General features: G+C 44.4%; 1 protein-coding gene across 1 annotated transcript in view; it reads left to right on the top strand.

Moving 5' to 3' along the window:
* The first annotated feature begins 7,507 nt into the window (after positions 1 to 7,507).
* Positions 7,508 to 25,642, top strand: part of ALDH7A1 (aldehyde dehydrogenase 7 family member A1) — a 34,405-nt gene continuing 16,270 nt past the window's right edge. The window contains exons 1-11 of the mRNA XM_048503729.1: positions 7,508 to 7,738; positions 10,088 to 10,141; positions 11,311 to 11,376; positions 11,807 to 11,887; positions 13,687 to 13,810; positions 14,512 to 14,644; positions 15,934 to 15,978; positions 18,520 to 18,597; positions 19,732 to 19,829; positions 20,611 to 20,652; positions 23,383 to 23,477. Coding sequence (XP_048359686.1) covers positions 7,544 to 7,738; positions 10,088 to 10,141; positions 11,311 to 11,376; positions 11,807 to 11,887; positions 13,687 to 13,810; positions 14,512 to 14,644; positions 15,934 to 15,978; positions 18,520 to 18,597; positions 19,732 to 19,829; positions 20,611 to 20,652; positions 23,383 to 23,477 — 1,011 coding nt within the window. The 5' untranslated portion in view covers positions 7,508 to 7,543. The remainder of the gene's footprint in view (positions 7,739 to 10,087; positions 10,142 to 11,310; positions 11,377 to 11,806; positions 11,888 to 13,686; positions 13,811 to 14,511; positions 14,645 to 15,933; positions 15,979 to 18,519; positions 18,598 to 19,731; positions 19,830 to 20,610; positions 20,653 to 23,382; positions 23,478 to 25,642) is intronic.

The raw sequence follows: 25,642 nt of genomic DNA, 5'->3' as shown, positions 1-25,642 counted from the left end.
TAAAAAGCTAACAGTGTTTTTGTTGATGATAGTATAACTCAGTAACTGCTGGGCCAATTTCTCTGAAAATTCCCAGCCACTATAGTCAGCCAGGCGAGAGTGTTTTTAGATGTACACATACCTGAAATTTCACACCTGGCCCAGGTAACATGCCTTTTTCTTGGCGCTCCATGGTGAAGGACATGCAGCTGTCTGCATGTAACTGTCACCCTTAGAATGTTTGTGCTGCTTAGAATGCTCAGATGGCCAGATATGAGCAGTGAAAACAGTACATAGGCATTAACTCGAGTGGAAGTGAAACACATACACACACATACACACGAGGGAGAGGGAAGGGAGGGAGAGGGAGGGGTGGCATGCAAGGGAAGAGAGGGAGGGAGAGGAAAGGGACAGAGGGGGAGGCATGCAAGGGAAGAGAAGTGCGAGAAGGGAGATAGTGAGGGGTGGCATGCAAGGGAGGGGAGGCAGGGGGCCCAGCATCTTGATATGACCCACCCACCCTAGCGGAGGAAAAGGGAAAGGAAGGAGGGGGAGGGGTGGCATGCAAGGGAAGAGAAGTGAGGGAGGGAAGAGAGTGAGGGGCGACATGCAAGGGACGGGAGGGAGGGGCCAGGCACCCTAGATTCCCTGAATACTGTGGTTACAGTTAAGAAAACCAAGCACGCATTACTCAGGAGTAAGCTCGGTACAGCAACCGTGACATACTTTGAATGGCTGCGTCGTGCCCCTCAGACGGTTTCCTCAGAAGCGACACCCATTGCCACCAACCAAACTTACTCCCAGGTAAAGGATCATGACCAGCCAGCCTAGATGTGTGGGAGGGTGGCCTTTCCATTCCCCCCCCCCCAGGAATGCGGGCACACACATCCATGACATTGCACAGTATCAGGCTGTGTGTTTGCATGAGCACGTACTGCTGGCCTCTGCAATTGATTTGCTGCAACTGTTCCTTTCCCATTTCACCACAATAAGCCACAGCAACGCGTGGCCGGGCCCTGCTAGTAACAACTAAGCCCATATTTGTGGCACCCGGTCTTAAGGCCAGTCTTACGGCTGGGGAGGGGCTGGCAGCACCCAAAGATGTAACCAGTATGGGCATTGCCACATGACAAACCATGGCGGGGGCTCAGAAGGGGGCACAATAGATGCTAGGAATTACTAAAAGGTGTCATGTTACTTCCAGGTTCCGCATTTAGGGAAATGTAATACTTTTGCTTGGGGACTGGCAAGCCTATTTCAGATCTATTCTAATTCTTAATCTTGAATTCTATCAAATGAGTTATACTCATTCCAATATTTAAAGGAAGGAAATCATTTTCTGCTAAATTTATGTTGGACCACTCTTTCCCATATATATTTATAAGTTGTGAATGAAGGAATATTGGGGTAGCAGAATGCTCAAAGAACATGCCACAGTGGAATTTATCCAGTGTATGTGCACTACCGAGAAACAAACAGCCCCATCCTAAAGGGTGAGGTAGCTGGGGATGGTGCCACTGCTGTGTCACTACTGTGTCTCCAGAGGGCTTGCATGTGGTGCAGGAAGGTAACAAATGCCAAAAATTTCCCAGTTGCCTGCAAGCCTTCCATAGCCCAAAAGAGGGCTATGCTGGGGCTTTCCCAGCTTCAAGTTGGCTTCACCTCTAGAAACTCCCCTGGAATGCTCCTAGCTGCACTGGGATCTGCCTAGACATCCACACAGCTCTGAGGCCAGGCTGTCTTCCAGGCTAGGCACCACAGAGGTCCTCAGAGCCTATCCACCTCCCAGTTTGTACTCTCTGTGTCTGCTCCAACAGCCCATTTGGCTCCCCCTGCAGGATTAGGCTGAAAGTTACACAAAGAGCAATTTAATCTTTGCAAAAACTAATGTGTCCTTTATTGCAAGGAGCTCCATTCTAACGAACTCCCCAAATCTCATCTGCCCAGGCTCTGTCCCCAAGTATGCAGGAAATTTCTGATCCAGAGTTGACAACCCTAGCCACAAGACTTTTTCCCCCTCTGCAGCACACTGATGAGGCCAGCTTTCTGGCAAGCAATTTTATACCAACAGTACACTAGCATCAAATCAATTATTCCTAAACTAGTAGTAAAGCCCATTGTATGAATAAATACAATGGGCTCTAGAAAACTGTTGGTGGGTTAATGGTAAGGGAGCCAATCGCTCCTGTCTTTCCTCCCACTTGGCCCAGTATCACCAGGTTCCTCCTCATCCTCTTTCCGGATGCCTGCATTGGTTAATAGCGGCCACCAAGGGGGGGGGCAACCCCTCCTGCCTTTCCTCTCCCGTTGGTCTGGTGCCACCATTTCCCTCATCCTTCTCCTCCTCTTCTTGGACACCTGCTACTTTCTCCGGATGCTTATATTGCCACACAACAGTTAACAGCACAATTGCAGCCATCAGCAGTCATGGCCCTCTCATGGGGAGTGGCTGATGCACTGCCTGCTCCTCCTCAGGCAGCTGCAGATGTACAGTGACTGCAATTATACAGGAGTGATGGAGAAGGATGAGCGTGAGAGAAAGTAACTGCCATATTTCACTGATTTATTTGTGTTGTTTTTTACCCGTTCTGAGTAAGCCCCGCCCCAAGCTGTGTGTGTGGTGATTGACTGGAAGTGAGTCATCGGCTGATTCCACATGGGCCAAAAACAGCAGTGTGAAAATGGTGTAAAAGGGTTTAAAATGGTGTAAAAGGGTTTATACTGTTTTCACACCGTTTTCACACCGCTGGTCCATGCGGAATCAGCTATCTTTTTATATAACAAGATTATGGTTAATACACTGGTTTTAGAACAGATTGTAATTTAGCAATCTTACAATAGTGCAGCTTGATTGGTAGGCTTTTCTGATATCATGTATTTGCCTGGACAGGAATTGAATTTTTTCCTATAGAAAATGTAAGAGGAATGCAAATTGCTTTGAACAGGTGTAGAATATGACACTGGAAGTCATGCCAGAGGCGTACCGGGGGGAAATGGCACCTGGGGCAACACGTGCTCAGGGCGCCCCCTGTGCTCCCCGCGCCCCTAACCTGTGCCCCACTTGCCTTAGCTGGCAGAGCCGGGCCTGGTGGCAGGCAGCTCAGGTGGGCATCGCAGCTGCAGGCCAGCTCCTGCCCGAGAGCCAGTCTGTGGCCAAAACTCACAGCTAAGCATGCACCTGAGACTGGCTCCTGCCTCTCCAGCCTCCCTGCAGCCAGGGAGGCTGGCTCTTGGGCAGGAGCCAGCCTACAGCCAGGGCTCAACAGTTCGCAGCTCAGGAGGGTGCCTGAGGCCAGCTCCTGCCTCCCCGGTCTTCCTGCTGACAGGGAGGTCAGCTCTTGGGCAAGAGCTAGCCTGTAGCCACAGCTCAACAGCAGACAGTTCAGGCGGGCACTGCAGCCAGCCCTCTGTCACCAGGGAGGCCAAGGAGTGCAGGATCTAGCCTGCGGTCGCAGCGCCCACCTGAGCAGCACTGAAGGAGCCTGGCACCCCACCCCCCACATGATCAAATGGCGTGCACCCGGGGACATGGGATACCCCAAGTCCTCATTGGCGATGCACCACTTAGTCATACTTCTATCTCAAAGCCACCTCCAGATGTTTCAGCCATGGACTGAAGTGCTTTCTATTGTCTCTCTCCCCACCTTTGCATTATTGACAAAATGTTGAGAGTGTTTTTTAAATCACAATCTTGAAGTAAGGCTCATTGACTTCTGGATTTCTGAGAGGAAATTATATCTCTTCTGACCTACAGTTTATTTGTTGCATCATGGAATAATTATGTTTCATGCACTGATTTATTTCTCTGTATTGTTTATGAAGTTCTGACATGGAGAGCTCCAGGCTAGTCTGATCTTGTCAGGTCTCAGAAGCTAAGTTAGGATTGGGTCAGGTAAGTATTTGGATGGGCAATCTCCAAAGAATACCAGGGTATTCAAAAAATATCAGGGTATGCAAAGCAGTGGCAAAACACTTCCAAATGTTTCTTGCCTAGAAAACCTTATGAAGTTGCCATAAGTCTGCTGTGACTTGACAGCACACAATTTTTTCAATCTATGCAAGTTATTAAATACCACTATTCCCAGACATAAACAATCATTAAATAGCAGGTATCTATTATATTAATTCTGAAAACACAGTGCCTTCATTCCATAACATTTCTAAAATGATCCCAAATGAATTAGCAATGCAATGGAATTAGTAATGGATAAAAATAGTACATGCGAAATCTATTCCACATCCTTTACACACCAGTAGCAGGTCCTAGAGACAAATAGCAAAGGAAAATCTAATTGGGGGGGGGGGGTGGCACAGCACTCTGACTTTGTTTCTTTGAGAGATGTCAGAGTCAGAACTAGTGAACAAGATCTCTCTGAAGTGTCAGTAGGGTCATCTGAGTTCATAATCTCTGTGAGGCATCTTGACTATTTCAAAGGCACATGCCTGGGCTGTTCCTTTTTCTGGGGGTTCATTGTGTCAGTGAATAGTAGACCATAGCAGCTATGGTAAAAAAAATCTCTTAATTAAGTGAAATCAGAGACCTGATGTTCTCACCTGATCCACCTCTGGAGCGCTGAAGTTCCACCTGTATCAGAAGTGCATAACTTACAGCCAGTTGGAACCTGCTTGATGTTAGGAACCAAACAGAACTAAATTAACCTTTTAGGCATAAGATATGGTCTAAGGGTCACTGGGACGAGACAAGAGAAGGACTCAAGAGACGAAGGAATATGATAGAAAACATATCATTCAATGCCATAGACTTAACATATAAAAATACAAGAATGAGTAAAATGTATAATTTCATTGATTTTAGCAGATGCTTTCAAAATATCACTTTTAGTAATTATAGCAGAAGATGCAACAATGCAGTAAGAGTAATCAAATCTGAACTTGATATTTTCCAGGTTAACAGAGGCACCTTAAGAATACTTTTCTGTGACTAAATTGCATTGAATACAGTTGAATGGAATTCTGATTAGACCTGCTCTCCAAGTCTGCTATAGGACTTCCAGATGATGAGGTGAGAGCTAGTGTGGTGTAATGGTCCTTTGCCAGCTGCTCTCCACATAACCTAACTTACAGTGGTTGTGAGGCTAAAATGGATACAAGTACCTTATATACTGTTCTGCATTCTTTAAAGCCAGGATCTACCAGCTGAAGACTTCTTGAGCTTTTGAGAGTTGAAGGGAGCAGGATAAAAATATGCTATATAGGCAAGTAAAGGAGCACCACTACTTTTATATTCACTGTTTTAATAGTGGAATAAAGACTGATTTTTTCTATTGTCTGAAACAAATTAAGGCTGCATTTCATGATGTTAGCGATTATATAAACCACATGTGTCAAACTCACGGCCTGCGCCCTCTGTATAATTCTATCTGGCCCTCCTTAACACACACTTAACACCCCATTGTCTGGCCCCCAGGCCTGGAGCCTTGGGGGAGGGACCTGGGGAAGAGCAGTGGGGAAAGGCTGCAGCCAAGGGAGCCTCTTGTACCCACACAAACCAACAGGAGGAGCCTGAAGCTTGCAGCCTGCAGTGAGGGACTAAGGAGGAGGCAACTGGTAAGCACCAAGCAGGCAGGCCAGGCGTGGGGGGGAATAGACAGGCAGGCTTCCCCTCTCCAGGGCTGCTCTGGCTCCATTTTGGGCCCCGGCTGCCCCTCCCCGGGGTCCCAGCTGCTGCCCTTTGGGGCTTCTCTGGCAGCAAACCTGCTCTGGGGACTGCAGAGAGAATCACACGGGACACTCAGTGTATTTATTAGAGGGGTTCCTTGGCATTCGAAGAGCAGCTCCAACTGAGCCTCTGGGGCTGCAACTTGAGCATCAGCTGCCTCCAGTTTCCCTTTTGTTCTGCAGCTTTTTGTTTTTAACCTGCATTTGCAAAAGGCCAGCCAGCTGAGAGATTCCCTCCCAGGGAACCGTATTTGCATGCACACTTTGCAATCCTTTGTAAGTAATGCTCACCCCTCCTCAAAGTTGCAGACCCAAAAGGAGAAGGAAAATAATCTCTTCTCCTTGCAAGAGAGCTGACCCATTGCAAACACACGCCCCCAACCCTGTAATCCATGCAAAAAAGGGGGCCATGAGTTACAGAACTCCAAGCCAAAAGAAGGGCAAGCCCTCCTCTTTCACCCCACCCAAACTTGCAAACTCCCCGCCTCCAAGTCCCGTGGCATCTCCTTGCGGGCAGAAGTTGGTGTGTGTTTTTTTGCCTGGTGCTTTGCATGAGTTTTTTTGCAAGAGCCGCCCCATCTCTGGGTCATGCTTTGGGTAAGGCGGCCGAGTGGAAGGGGCGGATGGGAGGTCCAGATTCAGCTTTGCACCAGGAGAGTCCTGCTCTGACTTCTATGCATACCTGCAGGGTAGGCTGCCGTGTGGGATGAACAGAAGCTGCTGCTCTCCGTAGGGCAGAGGGGGCTTGCATGCCTAGTGCTGCTGGCAGCACCAGTCAGGCTGCTGCTGCCGTCCCCTCTCTGCCCAACAGAGCAAACGGCTGCCTTCTCTGTGGGGCAGAGAGGGTTTGAATGCCCGGTACAACCGGCTCACACAGCACAAGAGCCGGCATCACTGGGAAGGCCGCTGCCACCGCCCTCTCTCTGCCCAATGAAGCAAGCTGCTGCCTTCTCCATGGGGAAGAGAGGGTTTGCAAGCCTGGTATTGCCGGCTCATGCGGCGCAAGAGCAGCAAGAGCAGCAGCAGCAGGCACGCCGCTGCTGCTGTCCCCTCTCTGCCCAATGGAGCAGGCGGCTCAGCTGCCTTCTCCATGGGGCAGAGAGGGTTTGCATGCCCTGTGTTCCTGGCTCACACAGTGCAATAACAGCAGCAGGCACGCAAGTCCCCTCTCTGCCCAATGCCTTCTCCGTGGGGCAGAGAGGGTTTGCAAGCATGGTGTCGTCAGCTTGCACGGCGCGAGAGCAGCAGCACCAGGCAGGCCGCCGCCGCCCCCTCTGCTCAACAGAACAGGCGGCTGCCTTCCCCATGTGACAGAGAGGGTTGGCATACCTGGCACCGCCGCCCCCTCTGCCCAATGGAGCAGGCAAAGGGGGTTTGCATGGCCGGTGTTCCCGGCTCACGTGGCGCAAGAGCAGCAGCACCAGGCAGGCAAGTCCCCTCTCTGTCCAATGGAGCAGGCAGCTGCCTTCTCCGTGGGGCAGAGAGGGTTTGCAAGCCTGGTGTTGCCAGCTTGTGCGACGCAAGAGCGGCAGCACCAGGCAGACCACCGCCGCCATCCCCTCTGCCCAACAGAGCAGATAGCTGCCTTCTCCATGGGGCAGAGGGGGTTTGCATGCCTGGCAATAAATGGTTATCCTGTTCGGGCCCCCAACCTAAAGTGTGCTTTGAGTTTTGGCCCCCTGTGCAATTGAATTTGACACCCCTGCTCTACCCCGTCCCTTTTACTCAGTAATGAGGACAATTGCGCATCTCTTCCATAGTGGAGGTGATTGGCTGAACCGCTTGTGGGTAGAGCTGCGCATTCACCAATCGGCTGTGCCAGTTTGGGGGCGGGACGATCTCTCACAGCCCTCTCTGGCCTTTGAGAGTTTTACGGCTCTCGTGCATGATGTTGCGGCAGGTCGCCGAGCGCTCTCGCCGTGCTTTCCTAAGGAAGGGAATCCTCAGCTTTTCCTGCAAACCCGCTGCCCCCATGTCGACTCTGCTGATCAGTCAGCCTCAATACTCGTGGCTCAAAGAGCTGGGCCTGAAAGAAGACAACGCGGGTGTTTACAATGGCACCTGGGGAGGAAGAGGAGAGGTAGGATTGCCAGGGACGGGCCCGCTAACTTCTCAAATGTTTGAACTGAAGCCAGATCCTGAAGTCGCGTGTAGTCTTCCAATCTACAGCCTCGTCTTTGCTCCAGTTCTGTGGCTTTTAAAACACTTTCAATTTTGGTCTTACTACCAATTGGCACAGTCTGTCCTGTCTGCATATTAGAACTGACAGGATGGGGAAGATCGCTGCCTAATTTTGTTTTAAGTTTGTTTTTTTTACTGTGATACTACTTCAAAAATTAATTGCTCCGTTCAGTCAAGAACCTGCAGTTTATGTTTAGAATTTATTGTTCTAACCAGAGGCGTATGGGGGCAAAATGGCAAAAAACCCCTCTGGACGCCACCTGCGCGGGGGTGGGTGGGCGGGCGGGCGGGCAGGCTTACTTGTGAGTAAGACCCGCTCGCTTACTCGCGAGTTGAGCTCCAGCCGTTCCTCCCTGCCCAGCAGCTTGGGCGCAAGTTCCTCGTGTCCCAGCTGCGCGGCCAGGAAGAGGAGCTATGGGCAGTCCCTCCTCCCTGTCCAACAGCTGGGGCGCAGCCAGGAAGACTAGTCGAGAGCAGCCCCTCTTCCCTGCCCAGCAGCTGGGAGGTCAGTTTACCTCGATTCCTGGCTGCACGGATGGGAAGAGGATGGGAAGAGGAGCCGAGGGCAGCCCCTCTTCCCTGCCCAGCAGCCAGAAAGAGAAACTTAGGGCAGCCCCTCTTCCCTGCCCAGCAGCCGGGAAGAGAAACCTAGGGCAGCCCCCCTTCCCTGCCCAGCAGCCGGGGTGTGGGAGTGTACTTCGCTTTCTGGCTCCATAGCTGGGAATAGGGGCCAAGGGCAGCCCCTCTTCCCTGCTTAGCAGCTGAGGCGTGAGTTTACCTCGCTTCCCAGCTGCCCAGCAGTTAAGAAGAGCCAAGGGCAGCCCCTATTCCCTGCCGAGCAGCCAGGGCATGAGATTACCTCGTTTACCCCATGTCCCCGGGCAAATACGCCACTGGTTCTATCATAACCTGTAGTCTGTTCACCACAGTGTTGTCCCTAAGGCTGTTATGTTCACAGAACTGAGACTGATAGCTTGCCACTAGCTGGTGAAAGCCCAGTCTAGCCTGACCTTATCAGATCTCAGAAGCTAAACAGGATTAGCCCACCCTACTTTTAGATGGAAGACCTCCAGGGAATACCAAAGTTGCTATGCAGAAGGAGGCAATGATCGATTCCGCACAGCAAATGTATGGCGGGTTGCAGTCAAGATAAAGGGACCTGTTGCTGTCAGCCAGCAGTTGGAGCCCACAGAAATCATCTGGGTTGCAGTTGCACCTTTGCACAGAAATGCTTCTCTTTTTTAAAAAAATTCCTTCAGCACATGCGTGGCTACACAGGCATGCAGAAATGAACCCCCCCACAGCCATTCTGATCGTCCTATGATGCGACTGGCTGCACCTGTGTAGCTACACAGATGCAACTCGCAAAATAAAAAGAGAAGAAAAAGGGGCCTCCCTGCAATGGCAGGCGGATTCTCCCTGACCTGGATGGTGTAGTGGAAAGAAGGGACATGAAGTACCTCCTGCCTGGCTGTTGGCACTGCAGTAGCTCCAACCTGGGATTTTTCAAAAGGATTGCTGGTTTAGCACTTTTCAAAAAACCAGGGTTGGGGCAAATAACATGGGGCAGACTCATTTGGGGGGCAGGACCTGTGCAAAGTCTCTCCCCCCTCCCAATATGGGTTATGTAGCATCCTGCACCCATTCTATTTGGCCTGCGCGGAATCACCCAGTGGCGAACCACCAGCTGTGAGTTTGTGGCACTTGACACACACTGCTAGTGAACTGACAAGCATCGATTTCTACATTTAAATTTGGTACATATGTTTCCTGACTTTTCATTTAGATTCATGCCTTCTGCTTGACTAAGTGCTACTCCTTCACTTTTATTTTTTGTGTACGTTAAAACTGTGTACGTTAAAATGTATTTCATCCTAAAATGTTGAGACCTAGTATTTATCTTGTGATTTATGTGATGGTTTGGTAAGCTTTCTTGGTGTCCTATGGAGATTGATGGATATTATTCTTCCCCACCTTTTGTAAACTGGAAGGCTGTGAGTATAGGTTTGAGAGCATTGATATGCTACTGGACAGTCCATACAGCCCCTCATTGCATGTGGACCTTTATCCATAGAATTACTTCCCATTATGTACATATTATGGCCAGGATTTGTTTGTGCATGCAAACTGCTGAACTGACCTATAGGTCAGGCTGAGCTTGACTGCAGTGTTTCAAAAATCTTTTTCAATAATGACTTTAAACAATGTTCCTAATTTATTAGTGTAACAGAAAATATCTCCTCTTTAGGTTGTGACAACGTATTGCCCAGCTAATAATGAGCCAATAGCCAGAGTTTGTCAGGTAAGATTTTCTTGTATCTTCAGTGCCATACTGTAAAAACTTATGTCTTTAAACTGTCACCAGTTAAGTCAGGAATATTAATGGTACAATCCTAAATAGAGTTATTCCAGTCAAAGTCAATCAAAATCAACGAATTTAGTCTGATAGAATTATCCATTTAAAAAAACCCGGGCTGAGTGATGCGGAGGGCAGAAGTCCTAGTTCAGGCATGTTAAAATAATGCTTTCTGGGGATATTACTTTAGAAGCCGGGGAAAGATGTTACAGCATGCACCTCTTTTTTCTGTTGATGTAAATTGCCTTCTTAGAGTATTCCTGTTGACAGAGAGGAAATATGCCATAGCCTCAGAAATGGTGTATCTTATTTTAATTTTAAAACTTGAGTTCTACATCAGTTAACACAGCTCTTTGTCTACTCTTGCAAAAATGAAGTGCTCTGCGATAGTGATGACCTTTTACTAAATAACTGGGAGCCAATTCTGCTGGAACTTACTCTCTAAAGACATAACTGTACATAGGATTTGGCTGCTAGTCTCAAACTACGTTTTACTGGAGGAACTTTTTTCTGCCCTGAGGGGGTTCTCTACGCACCACTTTCAAAGATGATGAAGCCTCTTTCTCTCTGCACAGACCACTTTGAATGAGATCTTTTGCCTGTTATACCTGAACTGTGCAGGGTTCAGTTGTTGCTATGTCAACAGCAGTTTTAGTCATTTCTCTAGTGGGATCAGGCTCTTGCTCAGAACACAAATGAGGTCTTTCTAGTGTAACATCTTGCATACCAGCATAAAGGAGCTATACAATATAAAATCATCCAGTTTTGTAATGTCATTCCCAGTACTTGTAAATATGATCTTGTAAATATTTTTCAACTTGGTGGGATTTTGAATTGGTGGTTTATAAAACTATAAATCCAGTGTTTTCTGAAGCCCTTTCTTTTTAAACGTTAAAATCTTGGCTAGACTGATATACATAATTTAAAACTATAAATAACCTTGTTGCTTTTTCCTTTCTGGAAAACCTTTCATCTACAGGCCTGAACAAGAGTATTCTGTGTGTTCCATGATTTAGAACTTGTTCATCCAGTGTTCCCTTTGCTGTTTTCTATAATAGTCTATTATATCAATTATAAGGAAAGTGGATGCTTAAAAAAACCTGTCTGCCTTTTAGGCCAGCTTGGAAGACTATGAAGAAACAGTAAAGAAAGCTAAAGAGGCTTGGAAAGTATGGGCAGAGGTCAGTGAAATCAATTTGTGTTTTTCTGAAATCTATCTTTTCTAGGTAGGCACACCCTTGAATGAGCCGTGGATCCATTGAATGGGTTTTTTCCTCAGAGGACTGCATGCATTTCTGACCTCTTTTCCTTTTTTGCATGTGCCCTCCTTTGAAGGGCGTACATGTGATATTGCCACTTGAAATGTCCCAGTTGAACTGCATTCTACCTGTTGCTCTTGTAATTTACAATTTCTGTTTCTGATGTTCAGATAACCATAATTTTAGCTCTGTCTTCATACACTTGCTGAGTGATGTTGGAATAGAATTCAGATGTAAGTCTGTCTGTGGAGTGTTCAAATTGATAAAAAATATCAAATAGCTTTTCTGTGAGTAAAGTGTTTTGAGGTTCATAAAGCTGTGTTTAGAGAAGTTTTTGTTGTTTATTATATAGGTTCCTGCACCTAAACGAGGAGAAATTGTGAGACAGATTGGTGATGCCTTACGACAAAAAATCAAAGTCCTGGGAAATTTGGTAAGTTTTGCTGCAGAAACCATGGTTTGTGCTCATGTGCATTGTTTTCCAAAGACTTCATAGAATGTGATAATAAGAAATGGCACAATTTCTGTTGTATTCATATTTTCTTCGTTGCATGAAATCCACCCTGGTGATACAAGGCATTTTTTGGTGTTGTGTGTTAACACTCTGATTTACTAAGGGTCTCTCCAAAAGTAGCATTTATAACATGGGAGCAATGTGTTAAAATATGAATATGCTGAGACTATGGAACCTTAATAAAAGACTGCAGGCTGTCAGCAGTAGTGGAAGACCACAAAAATTATGGGGGGTTTATTTTGAATGTGGCCATCCTTAAATCTCCATATCCCATTAACTCAGAGATGCATGTGTATATATGTCCATATGCTCAGATAATCGTTTCCCTTACTGATTGAAAGATGTAAATGTATCTAAGGGAGCACTGGTCATGTGTGAAATTTAAATATTTTGTGGGTTGTGTGCAGTCATAGCAGATCAGCTGGTGGCTTGTGTGATCTGCCAGTGGCTGAGATAGGCCTCTTGTGGCTACCTCTGAAACTCAGTGGAATATACCTTTAAAGGGAAAAAAGCCCAAATTCTTTGTATCTATATATCTGATGAAAGGAGTTGTATCCTAGAACTTTGAAGCTGTACATTGGTGAGAGACCAGCGCATGTTGCTGCCCAAATTGACCTTACCTCAAATTATAGAACAGTCACTTTCGCCTTCTCAGCATTTTGTCTTTAGAGTTTACTTTTTGTGTGGCTTGAATAGCTAGATTAGGCTGCCTTAATTGTGGGGACTAGTTCTGGCCATAGTATTGTTTTTCTAGAAGTCTAATAATGATGCTTTTAGACAACATGGGAATGAGAAATACATGTAGACTGGTTTTTGAGATATATGAAAATGGCATAGAACATGTGCAAATGTGTCTCCTTGGCAATAAAGTTATTTGTAAAGTAACATTTGTGTCCCTGTACCAAGTTATTGAATGTATTCCTGTTCTCCTGATCTCCCCCACTGTCCTCGTGAATATAACCATAAAAGTTCTAGTATAGGCAATGTGAGGGGACAAAGTGAGGAGTTTGTTCGCATTTCCATATTCCTGTCTGGCGTGTATTTGGTGTTCCATGCAAATTATTTGGGCTCAATGCATACATCACTTGTGTGGTACACAGAGGCAGATGGATGGTGAGATGGAAACACAAGAGGACCCCTCATCCTCAGTGTCTCCTGCATTATCTATCCTACATATACTTGCACACAATTGAGTAATAGCACACAAGATAGCCCACCAGTGCATTATTGTAGCCAATATATCCTGTGCCTAAACTTGTCCTGGGACTCATTCTTCCTCCCCTGTAGGGTATGTCTTTTTCAGGTAGCTACTGCTACCATAGAAGAGACTGACTTATCACAGAAGCTGGCCTTGCAGAAAGGGTGCTGAGCACAGTGGAGGTTCTCCACCACTGCAACCTGATAACCCCATATGAAGATCTATTTTCCATCCTAAATCTTCTAGGGGTTCATAATGGACTGCTGAGATCTGCTTTTCTTTCACATCATATGCTTATACTGTGGACTGGGCTGCAACATTCAACTTATGTACTGTATAATATTCTACTTGTTTAATGCAAAAATAATTATCGTGCCCTTCTTTCTTTCCTGTGTGCTCTCTTTTGGATTCAAAGGCATTCCGGCAAGGATATTTTCTTTATACAATATTTAGTGCAATTGTAAGTTATAGAGAAACATGATTCTGATCTATTACCAATACCTGTATTGAAAATCTTCAGGTTTCTTTAGAGATGGGGAAAATCCTTGTTGAAGGTGTTGGTGAAGTCCAGGAGTATGTGGATATCTGTGATTATGCTGTTGGCTTATCCCGAATGATTGGAGGACCAATCTTACCTTCAGAACGTAAGGCTTCTGATTAGTGTTCCTATAAGGATGTATTGGTCACTATTAAAATACTGTATGTTGAGTATGTCAGAAGAGTGGGCTCTACATTTATAGGCATTTTCTATAACTTGAGGTATACAACAAAGATCAAGCAAGTTTTCAGGAGCTCCTGATTTCAGGAGGAGACTGAGCTGTACTGTCAATAACTGGAGCAGGAAACGGCATCAGTGTTGCCTGTTACCTTATGTAACCTGAAACCCTCAATGTTATTAAAATGAATGGTATACAGCTAGGTCCTGTGCATGCTTACCTGGAAATTAAGGCTCGCCTTGTTCAAGTTCACATAAGATTAGTCTGGGAAATGTTAAAATCCTTATTTTTAGGTTCTGTAATATCTCCCAGTTGTTTTCTCCTTCAGAAACAAAACTAAACATTGGAACACTTGTGATCTTTAACAAAAATTGATTGGTGAAAGACCATTAAGCTCTTGTACTGTGTATGATACCAGGGTCTATCCTCTTTTCACTATTGACAAAATTAAGCTCACTGGTCCCGAATAGCCTAGCCTAGCCTAACCTACCAAACAAGGCAGCTGGGAGCATAAAATGGGATAGGTTGCCTTAGTTCCTTGGAGCATGAGAAAGATAAATAAAAGAAACGAAATGAAATTTTGTGTTTGGTAAACAAAAACTGTCTTCTTCTTGACCTTTTGTTTTCAGGACCCGGGCATGCCTTAATAGAGCAATGGAATCCTGTAGGATTGGTAGGAATCATCACTGCCTTTAACTTTCCTGTAGCAGTTTATGGCTGGAACAGTGCAGTTGCAATGGTCTGTGGCAATGTCTGTCTCTGGTAAGATGTAATTAAAATATTTTTGATACTTAATGTTTTCATGTTCCCTCAGCTTTTCTCAATCCTTTGATTTTTGGCTTAGGGGAGCTGACAACATAGAATTACAATTAAAATCATAAATATAAGTAGTTAACCCATTAGATTCCCAATAAACAATAATGATTCCCTGATCATGGCTCACAAATGATGGTGTTATTTCCAGGTTTGGAGAACCATACAGACCCAGCATGGGGAGCCACAAGATGTTAAAAAATAGTCATAAGATAGGGTTGGGGAAAAACAATTAGGGGAAGAAGGGAAGGGGGAGAAAGGGGGAGGGAAAGATGGAAAAGGGGGGGAAGGGAAGTCCAGCTGATAGAACTGTTGCTGTCTTCAGTCATAAGCCTGGCAGAACATTTCCATCTTGCAAGCCCAGCAGAGTTATGCTAGCTCCTGTGGAGCCCTAATCTCTTTTGACAGAGTTCCACCAGGCTGAGGCCAATGTTGAAAAAGCCCTGGCCTGCTTGAGGACAGCTGGATAAGGGTTGTTAGCAACATTACTGTTATTCAAGTTACAAAAACCTAGACAAGGCAAACATATGAAAAAAGCAATTGAGTGGCAGATAATTTGAGAAGTTATCCAGTAATGGCAGTGAGGAACAAAATAACAAGGGAATGTATGTACTAGCATCACTCATTTTGTTTTTAATTAGTTTAGTCTTTGTTTCTTGTTACTATACTAACCAGGAGTGCTTTAGAAACCTGCTGCTGTGGAAACTGCAAGTGCACCCACTTGTTTCATGAGGAGCAAGAAACGATTGCTTCTGCTTAACTATTAGGTATATGAATCTAATCCTGTACATTTGTACCATGTGGACACTTTGAAGTGGGCATCAGCATACAATGTCCTTCGCATTCATTAGGTCTTTGTATTTTTTCACGAAACAGTGACTGTGTCTTTTTCTTAAATCACTTTTCAGCACCTATGATGGGTAAATATAACTGAACAGTTTTGGTTTTACAGTAGGAATAGCTTGCCATTATCTTTTGTCTGCTGAAAGCCATTATGCAGAATTATCTCAGTTTAAGTCTGCTGCAAATAAAGGATTTAGGCTGGAGCAACTTTGTCTAGGATTCCACTATAATAAATCTAGAACATGTCTTAGGTTGCAGTTGTAAGAATGCTTCCTTTGGAGTAAGCCGACTCAAGAAATCGTACTTCTGAATAGCCCTGCTTATGATTGCTCCCTTACTATACTATGCAATGTATGCTTAAAGCAGGGATACTGATAACCTTTCCTTCTTTGCAGGAAAGGTGCTCCTACAACATCCCTTGTGAGTGTAGCTGTTACAAAGTGAGTTCACCTATCTTCCTGTTTGTTTGTTCACATTATTTTTAAGAAAAGTGAAGTTGCGGTTATAACTGTTTCCCCTTTATCTTGCTTCCAGGGGGTTAATATCATGCTATCCAAATGGTACAAGAATTACTTCCCAGCAACTGCATTCTAAGTTGCTCTGGTAATGTGCAGAACAAGGAAAATGTACAAAATAAGTGGACCATGTAGGCAGTGCCCAAATTAATACCCCTACCACATTTGGAGCCACATTTGGAACTAGGTCATTTATTTATTTTTATTTATTTATTTTTTAAACTTCTATACCGCCCCATCCCCGAAGGGCTCTGATGAGTCCTTTCCATTTGTTTCCTTATTTCACATGTTACTGAACTAGAAACTTATGCAGACACAGCAAAGTGGCATTTGTTTTGATTGAGTGGCATGTGAGTTGTGCTATGATAATACTGGTATTGTGTAACTATTCATCTTCTTGCATAGAAAAAGTTCATTAAGTGCCACATATATATGTAAAGTTCTATATATGTGTTGCTTCCAACCTTGCGACCTAGCATTCAGTTATAGAACGAGGTATTATCCAATCACTTTTGAAAAGAACTGTATATTTATATATTTAAAACATTTCCATGCTACTTTTCCACCTGATCAGGGTCCACAACATTTAAAGAATTTAAAATGTACTAAAATTATAAAATACTTAAACATATAACACACAACACTTAAAAGAGGGCCAATACCATTATTGAGGGTATGCCAGATGAAAAAAAGATCCAGCAAAAGATACCGATACCAGGAGACGTACACATCTTTTTGGGAAGAGAATTCAAAGTTTTGGTGCTGTGACAGACAACCCTTTCTTGGGTTGTTTCTCATCTAGTATCAGATGCCAGGGGCAACCAGTGCAGAGCCTCAGAGGATGACTAGAGTAAAGAGGGTAAGGGCAGTCCTTAAGGTAGGTTGGTCCCAATCCCTGGCCCCTCCATTATGCGACTGGCCTCCACTCGGGCCACGGCCTTTACAGCTCTGGCTCCAGCCTGGTGGAACACTCTTCTTCCAGCTGTCTGGGCCCTGCGGGATCTTGGTGAATTCTGCAAGGCCTGTAAGACTGAGTTGTTCCACCGGGCCTTTGGTGAGACCAGTCGCTGAATGGTGCCCCCTCTGTTCTCCTTCACTGCCTTCACATGTCTGGAACCCCCCGTGCCCCCTCCTCCTTGTTAGGGGGATTTTTAAGTCAGGTTTTTGTGGGACGCTGTTTTTATGTGTTAACTGCTGTTTTAAATTAGTATTTTAAAGTCTATGGGATTTTTCTTGCCCCTCTTGTTATTTGTATTTTAAAATGACTATGTTGTACACCACCCAGAACCCTCTGGGGATGGGGCGGTATACCAAAATCGAATAAATAATAAAATAATAATAATAGAAAGTTTTAAAGGTAAATACCAGCACCTTGAATTGAGCCTAGGAACAAATCAGAATTTCGTGTAGATTGAACAAGACAACAAGAAAACAAATCCAATGCTATAGTTTCTATGTCTCACTCTAGTCAGCATTCTCGTTGCAATATTCTGTAGCAACTGTAGTTTATGAACAAGATTCAAGAGCAGCCCTATGTAGAATGCATTGCCATCATCTACATAATTTACCGGGGCATGCACCACAGTGGCAAGATGTTTTCTGCTCAGCAACTAGCTCAGCAGCAGAAGCTGGTAAAAGACAACCCTGGCCACTGCTGTTGTCTGCTTATCCAACAGGAGGCCTAAGTCCAGGAACACCCTCAAGCTATGAACCTCCTTCTTTAGGGGACTGCAATCCTACCCAGAAAAGTAGATAGCCCATTTGCTTCCTCTCCAGTAGCACCACCATTTGTTGGGATTAAGCTTCAGTCTTTTAGCTTTCATCCACTCCAAAACGTCCTGCTGTTCATGGTTTCCACAGCCTTCCTGTGATCTTCTGGTAGAAGAAGACAAGTAAGAGGTTGGATTTATAGGCCACCTTTCTCTCCTGTAAGAGTCTCAAAACAGTTTACAAACTCATTCCCTTCCTCTCCTCACAACAGATATCTTGTGAGGTAGGTGGGACTGCGAGAGTTCTGAAGAACTGTGACTAACTCTTGGTCAGCCAACAGGCTTCATGTGTAGGAATAGGAAAACAAATCCAATTCACCAAATATGAGTACGTTGCTCATGTGGAGGAGTGGAGAATCAAACCCAATTCTCCAGTAGTGTCTACTCTTCTTAACCATTACACCAAGCTGGTAGCATGAGATAGAGATGAGTCATCTGCATATTGGTGGCAACTCAGTTCAGATCTCTAGATAACCCCTCCCAGTGGCTTTACATAGATGTTGAAAAGCAGGGGGGACAAGATGAAACTCTGGGAACCCTGTAGGCTTAAGTCCTGTTTTAGAGGAAATTAAACAAAAATGTACATCTTCCTTGATGAAGAAAAACACACCAAACAAGGATATTGTATGTCATTCTTTGCCTAAAAATGGGGAGAGAAGATCAGTGATTCTAATAAATTCTTCTTTTTGGTTCCTAGAATAATTGCCCAGGTTTTGGAGGCCAACAAACTTCCTGGTGCAATTTGTTCTCTTACGTGTGGTGGAACAGATATTGGGTAGGCACAACCTCTTTATGTAGAATTTGGTATTGTGAGTCCAGTAGCATTCAAATCCTTACAGGTTTATCCATTATTTCTCAGTGGACATATAGATGGAGTCAGTTGCCACACATAAGCCACCAGTTGGAACACAATCTATGCAACTGAAACTAGAGTTTTGTAGAGTAAGGTAAACTTAATGGCCCATTATGCATGGAATGCTTTCCTTGGAGCTCTTCTCTGCACAGTTGGCTTGTTGTGGGCTCTCCTCACATGCTGCCATGGAGCTTTCTGCAGAGAACTCTCCTGGGGCTGGTTCCCTTAACTCTGTCCATCAACTTATCCTTAAAAGCCCAACTGTCACTACAGATCTCAAGATTGCTGGCTTAGTCCTTTAAGCTGCACTTATATCAATATTACTGTTTGAAAAATAATCTTCCCCCAAAGGAAAGAAGCAAAGCAATTTCCTTGACCACAGGCTGCTAAAGAAGGTGACCATGTGCTAGAGCTGATATTCTCTCACCCTTCCCTCCACACACACACACATTTCCTAACGCTGCCACCAGAAAACAGAGAAGCACTCTCTATTGTTATATTGATATCTCAGAATATGAAAATGCAGAGGTTGGTATGTTTTGGCTAAGCCTGTGTGAGTGAGCTTCTTTTCTGTTACTTGAAGCAGCCGGCAACATGGAAGGGAAGGGGGCAAGGAGGAAGGTGTGGATGGCAGTGTGAGGGAGTGGGAAAGCTGGCTGTGGGTGGAGGGAAGCTGCTTGGGGCAAAGCTGTGCTTACTGGCACATCTGTCCTGCTCCAGCAACAAAGCAAATTAAAATTGTGCTACAGGTGGTCTCGCTTGCCACAGAGAGAATGGAAAGTGAAAGTGGGGCTTGAGGAAATACATCTAAAAAAAACCTCGCTGCAGTGGACATTTGCCCCATTGTATACCAGACACCTTGTGCATAATCGGCCAATGTTTGGTTGATAACCATTATAACAGATACTTATTTGGACACAAATGGTTAACTGATGTAGGAACAGTATAGCATGGATTATATGGTATATGCTTCATTGAAAAGCTAGGCCTAGGCTGTTCTGTTGTATGTGCATGTTTTGCTATTTAATAAGAACATTCCTGTATTCTCTTGTGTAGCAAAGCAATGGCAAGAGATGTAAGAGTTGATCTGCTCTCCTTCACTGGTAGTACCAATGTCGGCAAGCAGGTAGCACTGATGGTACAGGAGAGATTTGGTAAGTAAACTGTGATTCAGATCTCCCCATTGTTAAAAACATAGAGAGAAGTTCATGTGTGAAACTTAGTTTGCACAAATATCTGTCTGTATGCTATCTCATGTAACATGTTCTACACTGAGTCTCATTAAAATATAATAGGAAATGTTTATTTATTTTGGGGATCCTAAAAAGCATACAGTGTTCTCTTCTACTTTTTATCCTTCTGCCCTGTGAGATAGGTTAGACTGAATATGTGTGACTGGCCCAAGGTTACTCAGCAAGCTTCCATGACTGAGTGGGGATTTGAATCTGGATCTTCCAGATCCCAGTCTAACCCTCTAACCTCCACACCACACTAAATTTGTAGGTATTTATAACTAAGAGAGCTAAAAGCTCCTTCCTTCCTGGCCTGGATAACATGAAATTGGTTTGAGTGAGAGGAGCCCAACATTCAGCTCTCACCTATGCTGTCAAAACCATCAAAATCTGGGTTAATGCAGATGAGGAAGGAGCTGTAGAATGGACTTCTTCCAAATAGTTCTGGCCTTCTTCTGTCAGTGTTAGATTGAGTGATTTTACTGGAACTCCCACGTTGCCCAATCCAGCCTTTGTATCAATCTAAACATAATCATGTGCAGAGAGGTGCATGTAGATAGGGATTTCCCTCCCTTGTCAGCCACTATCACAAAGTTAGGTTGCAGTTCAAGTGTGTGTGACTATTGTCAGAAGAAAAAGGGCTTAATATTAATGTGAACAGATAGATGTACACATATGACTTACCATTGGTTTGTGTTAATAGGACGGACTTTGTTGGAGCTTGGTGGAAACAATGCCATTATTGGTAATTAATACTTCTGTTTTCTAAATTAGATTTATTGTTGATATTCCAGTAACTTTCACCTTGTGTGTGAAGGCTATGCAAGGTCTTACATGTTATGTACATACTCTTTTATCTAGAATGGTAAAGATTGTTAACTTTCCATTTTGTTTACTAGCCTCTGTATTTGTGAATTGTTTACATTCCTTTTTAAGCCAAATATTAAATATTCTTGAAGTCTATGCTCTTCTTTGCATTATCTATTACTTTCTGTTTTCCTGCTATTTTTTTTAATCCATGGAATCCTGAGAAATATGGGACATACTCCCCTTCTTTCCCAGTTCTCAAAAAAACTCACCAGCTGCCTTCTTTCTGCTATATGTTGTCACCTTCACATTACTTTGAAAAAACAGAAGGCTCAACTCTGTCAGTTAGACACAAAGATGGTAATCAGTAGTCAAAGTTCAGTCCAAGGTCAGCACAGATAGTCCTCATTCATGAGTGTCAAATCCAAACAGGGATAGCACGACATGAATCCAGGAGTCCAGGCCAAGATCAGAATGAAGGAGAAAATGAATACACACACAAACACACACATAAAAACAGAAGAAAGAGCCTGCTGGATCACATCAGAGTCCATCTAGTCCAGCACTCTGCTACTCATAGTGGCCCACCAGATGCCTTTGGGAGCTCACATGCAGGATGTGAAAGCAATGGCCTTCTGCTGCTGCTGCTCCCGAGCACCTGGTCTGCTAAGGCATTTGCAATCTGAGATCAAGGAGGATCAAGATTGATAGCCATAGATCGACTTCTCCTCCATAAATCTGCCCAAGCCCCTTTTAAAGCTATCCGAGTTAGTGGCCATCACCCCCTCCTGTGGCAGCATATTCCAAATACCAATCACATGTTGCGTGAAGAAATGTTTCCTTTTATTAGTCCTAATTCTTCCCCCCAGCATTTTCAATGTATGCCCCCTGGTTCTAGTATTGTGAGAAAGAGAGAAAAATTCTCTCTGTTGACATTTTCTGTTGGCATGCATAATTTTATAGACTTCAATCATATCTCCCTTCAGACGTCTCCTCTCCAAACAAAAGAGTCCCAAACGCTGCAGCCTCTCCTCATAAGGAAGGTGCTCCAATCCCTCAATCGATATCCTTTCATATCCTTTTTGAGATGTGGCGACCAGAACTGAAGACAGTACTCCAAGTGCGGCTGCACCACTGCTTTATATAAAGCATTTATTATCAATTCCTTTACTAATTATCCCCAGTATACAGTTTGCCTTTTTCACAGTTGCCATGCATTGAGTTGACATTCCCATGGAACTATCAACTAAGACACCCAAATCCCTTTCCTGTTCTGTGACTGATAGCAATGACCCCTGTAGAGTGTATGTGAAGTTTGGATTCTTTGCCTCTATGTGCATCACTTTACATTTTGCTACATTGAACTGCATTTGCCATTTCTTAGCCCACTCACCTAATTTATAAAGGTCCGTTTGGAGCTCTTTGCAATTCCTTGTGGTTCTCACCACCCTACATAATTTAGTAAATGTGCGTCTAGGGCAGAGACAAGCAGACTCGTTGCTTCCATGCAGCTTCCTGTTTCCCAGCCTCTTTTTACAGGATACTGCCCAAGCAGCTGGAGATAGCCAGCATGTGGCTGTTGTGTCAGTCCTGCTCCTGCAAACAGCCTCTTTGTTGTTGAGGCTGGGGCAGTGCAGGGCTTCCAAGAGCATGTTACATCTTCTGCTCTGCAGGTCACTATGCAACATTCTTCTGCACTGCTTATGGGGCTCAAGGGATGCAGGGGGAGAGCAAGCCAGGCTCTCTGAGGCTATCCTGACACAAGGAGGCTGAGGAACCTCTGAACTGGTCCCTGGTTGTGGCTGAAGATCCAAGGCCACAGCCTCTGTGCTGATTTCCAGTTGTGGCCCTTGACCTGACCCCATGGGTGCCACCTCCTCCTGTGGCTTCACTGTTTCCAGTTGAGGGTAGAGTCCTGGCTCATCATCTGACTCATCCGAAGCGTCCCCTATATCCCTGGACTCAGCTAAGTGTGGTTGGCCATGACAAACTTCTCAATGGGATTTATGACTCTTCCCAATAGATGATGGGCAGGTGTTGATCCCGTAGAATATGGTAGGGATAAACAACACCATGAGCAGCTTAATGCTTTGCTAGTTTCTCTCTTGATATCCCAGAAAACCAGTAGTGTAATTTGAAGCTAACTTAACATTGCAAATGCCTTAGCAGACCAGGTGCTTGGAAGCAGCAGCAGCAGAAGGCCATTGCTTTCACATCCTGCATGTGAGCTCCCAAAGGCACCTGGTGAGCCACTGCGAGTAGCAGAGTGCTGGACTAGATGGACTCTGGTCTGTTCCAGCAGGCTCTTTCTTATGTTTTTAACATTACAGATGCTGTTTCTGCATTGTAAACATTTGCAGGATTTCTTTTTCTGTGCATGGCTGCGTTGAGTTATGCATCATATCTCATCTGCCTTGCGCTGACCAGGAAGCTTTTTTTATTTATAATTATGTTGCTTGGCAAGCTCTGTGTCCATTGGCCTTGGCTGATATCTAGCTCTTGGCTCCAATTGCCATTGGATGTACTGTGACTCAAAATTGCTTTTGCTTCCTCTCTTCCCTTCTTCCTCTCTTCTTGATGGACCTTTTTAACCCCCAGTTAGTGTTGGTTTTTCCTTTCCAATTGCATCTGATCTGTTACCTGTCTGCTTTTGCTCAATACCTTGCAGCATTTGAAGATGCAGACCTTAACCTACTCATTCCATCAGCTCTCTTTGCGGCTGTGGGGACAGCAGGTCAGAGGTGCACAACAGCCAGGAGGTTGGTAAGTAAATGTATTAAAATGTTCATATAGCCTAATGCCTGTTCAGGTAGTCCTCCTTTTCTGTACTGTAGTGATAATAGAAACTGGATCTTGGGGTTATGCATTTCTCCAGCTCTCCTCCACATACCATAACTTATCCAATGTGTTATTTCTTGGTTTCCCAGTGCTCAGAGTGTAATGATAAGTATGTTGGAGGGGATGAGAGAAGGTATGGATGCGCTTAAAACCTGCTCTGCTCCAACTGTATCAATCGGTTGTTGAGGGAGGAATATTATGTGTTATTGGGTAATGGATTCAGCAACATGTATTGCTGAAAAGTATTTTGTCATAAAATAATCTCTCTTTACATTTCATTTGTCTACCCCATTCAGCAATAGAACTAATTCATTTGGGAGCTTTAATGTTTCATGTAGCTGACTGGCTGTGTGCATGCATGTGCATGTGAAAGCAGTTTGGTTCTATTATACAAATGTATTTGAATCCTTTACTAGAAGGAGTAAGAGAATAACATCCAAGAAGATTTAACAGATTGTGCAAGGAATTTATTATTCATGGAATTTATAAGAAATATTTCTGAAAAATCCAAATCGTTTTAACAGTGTTGAAGAGATGTTTTAGATCTTGACACCCTTTGATTTTTCAGTTTGCCCTTCCTCTTAAAGAAATGGCCATTTAAAATAAAGTAAACTATATATCATTAATTTCTAAACTCATAACTATTGCTAGCTTTTAAAGTCAGGTTATTTTCAGATCTGTGGAATGCTGCAGGGGTGTTGCACAAATGTGGAGGGCTTGCCTCATACACATGGATCCTGTTGGTTTCGAGGTGGCTTTTTGGGATTTTGAGAGCTATCCCTGTGTCTCTGTGGAGATCCTTGTAGTTGCATGGAATAGTAGTCTGACTGAGGTTATAAACAGACTTACTCCTTGGTGTCCTCTTTTGTGCTTTTTGAGACCCCGAGCTCCTTGCTGGGTGGCATGAAGTTGACTGGAAGCTTAGAGAAGAAAACTTGGCATGAATCAGGGAGAACATGCTATAGAACCCATTTGCTGGCCTACGTGGTGGCAGTGATAACAGTGAATAAGACTTGGTTCTCTGCCATCATTGCGTTAGTAAAATCTTGTCCTGCTCAATCGTTCACAGTGGATCATGACTTGATAACACTTGAGTCTGGCCCTGTGAGGGTTGAAAATTTGGCCCCCAGTTATGATGTTTTTCAAGGTTCTTTGCTGATAAAATCTTTCTCATCCAATTTAACTTAGAAGCTAAGTTGAGGGCAGATCTAGTACCTGATGTGTCAGAATCTCCTGCTTGTCCTTTTCTCATTACCTAGACTCAGCTGATCTCACCTGCTGATCTATGATTCTGTATACTCATGGTTGGATTACTGCAATGTACATGGGGCTGCCCTCAATAGCAATCTGGAAGCTACAGCTGATCCAGAATGCTACAGCCCAACTGCTGTCAGAGGCTAACCTTTGGAAACATATGTTGCCCATTTTGAAACCGCTTAATTGGCTGCCATTCTGTGTCCAAATTCAATTCAAGTGTTAGTTATGATTTTTAGAATCCTTTACAACTTAGGACCCACATATTGAAAGACCATCTCCTTTCATATGTCTCTGTTCTTGTGTTAATCAAGCAGGCCATCTGTTGGCTATCCCACCCCTTGAGGTGCCTGTCTGGCATCAACCAAAACTGGAGCTGTTTCCATAGTGGCTCTGACTCTATGGAATGGGCTCCCTGAAGAGGTGGGGGGGGGGCTCCTCCTTGGAGATCTTCAGGAGGGGCTGCAGGGCCCACCTGTTGGCCTAGGCTTTTGACTGTGTTTGAATAGCAAACATCATTTGCGGGGGGGAGGATTTGGGGCTTGTTATTTTATCTTTGGTATTAACTGGGGATGTTTTAACTTTTGTTGTAAGCTGCCATGAGACAAGCTGAAAGTCAAGTTATTTAATGTTTTAATGCATAAATAAACAAACTGGATGACAGCATCATGAGAGACTGAATTCTGCAAATCAATAAAATCAAACAGTTGTATACTTAAATTGATGATAATGGTACATAAGATTTTTAATCCACATAGGTTTTGGAGGGCTTTAGGCAAACTTAATTCTCTCTCTTGTACCTGGTGTTGTAGAGCCGGTAGCTGCTGTGCTGCTTG

Source organism: Sphaerodactylus townsendi, linkage group LG07 (genome assembly GCF_021028975.2).
Source record: "Sphaerodactylus townsendi isolate TG3544 linkage group LG07, MPM_Stown_v2.3, whole genome shotgun sequence".
NCBI classification, from domain to species: Eukaryota; Metazoa; Chordata; class Lepidosauria; order Squamata; family Sphaerodactylidae; genus Sphaerodactylus; species Sphaerodactylus townsendi.
Note: the sequence above shows the minus strand (reverse complement) of the source record. Positions and strands in the feature narration are given on the sequence as shown.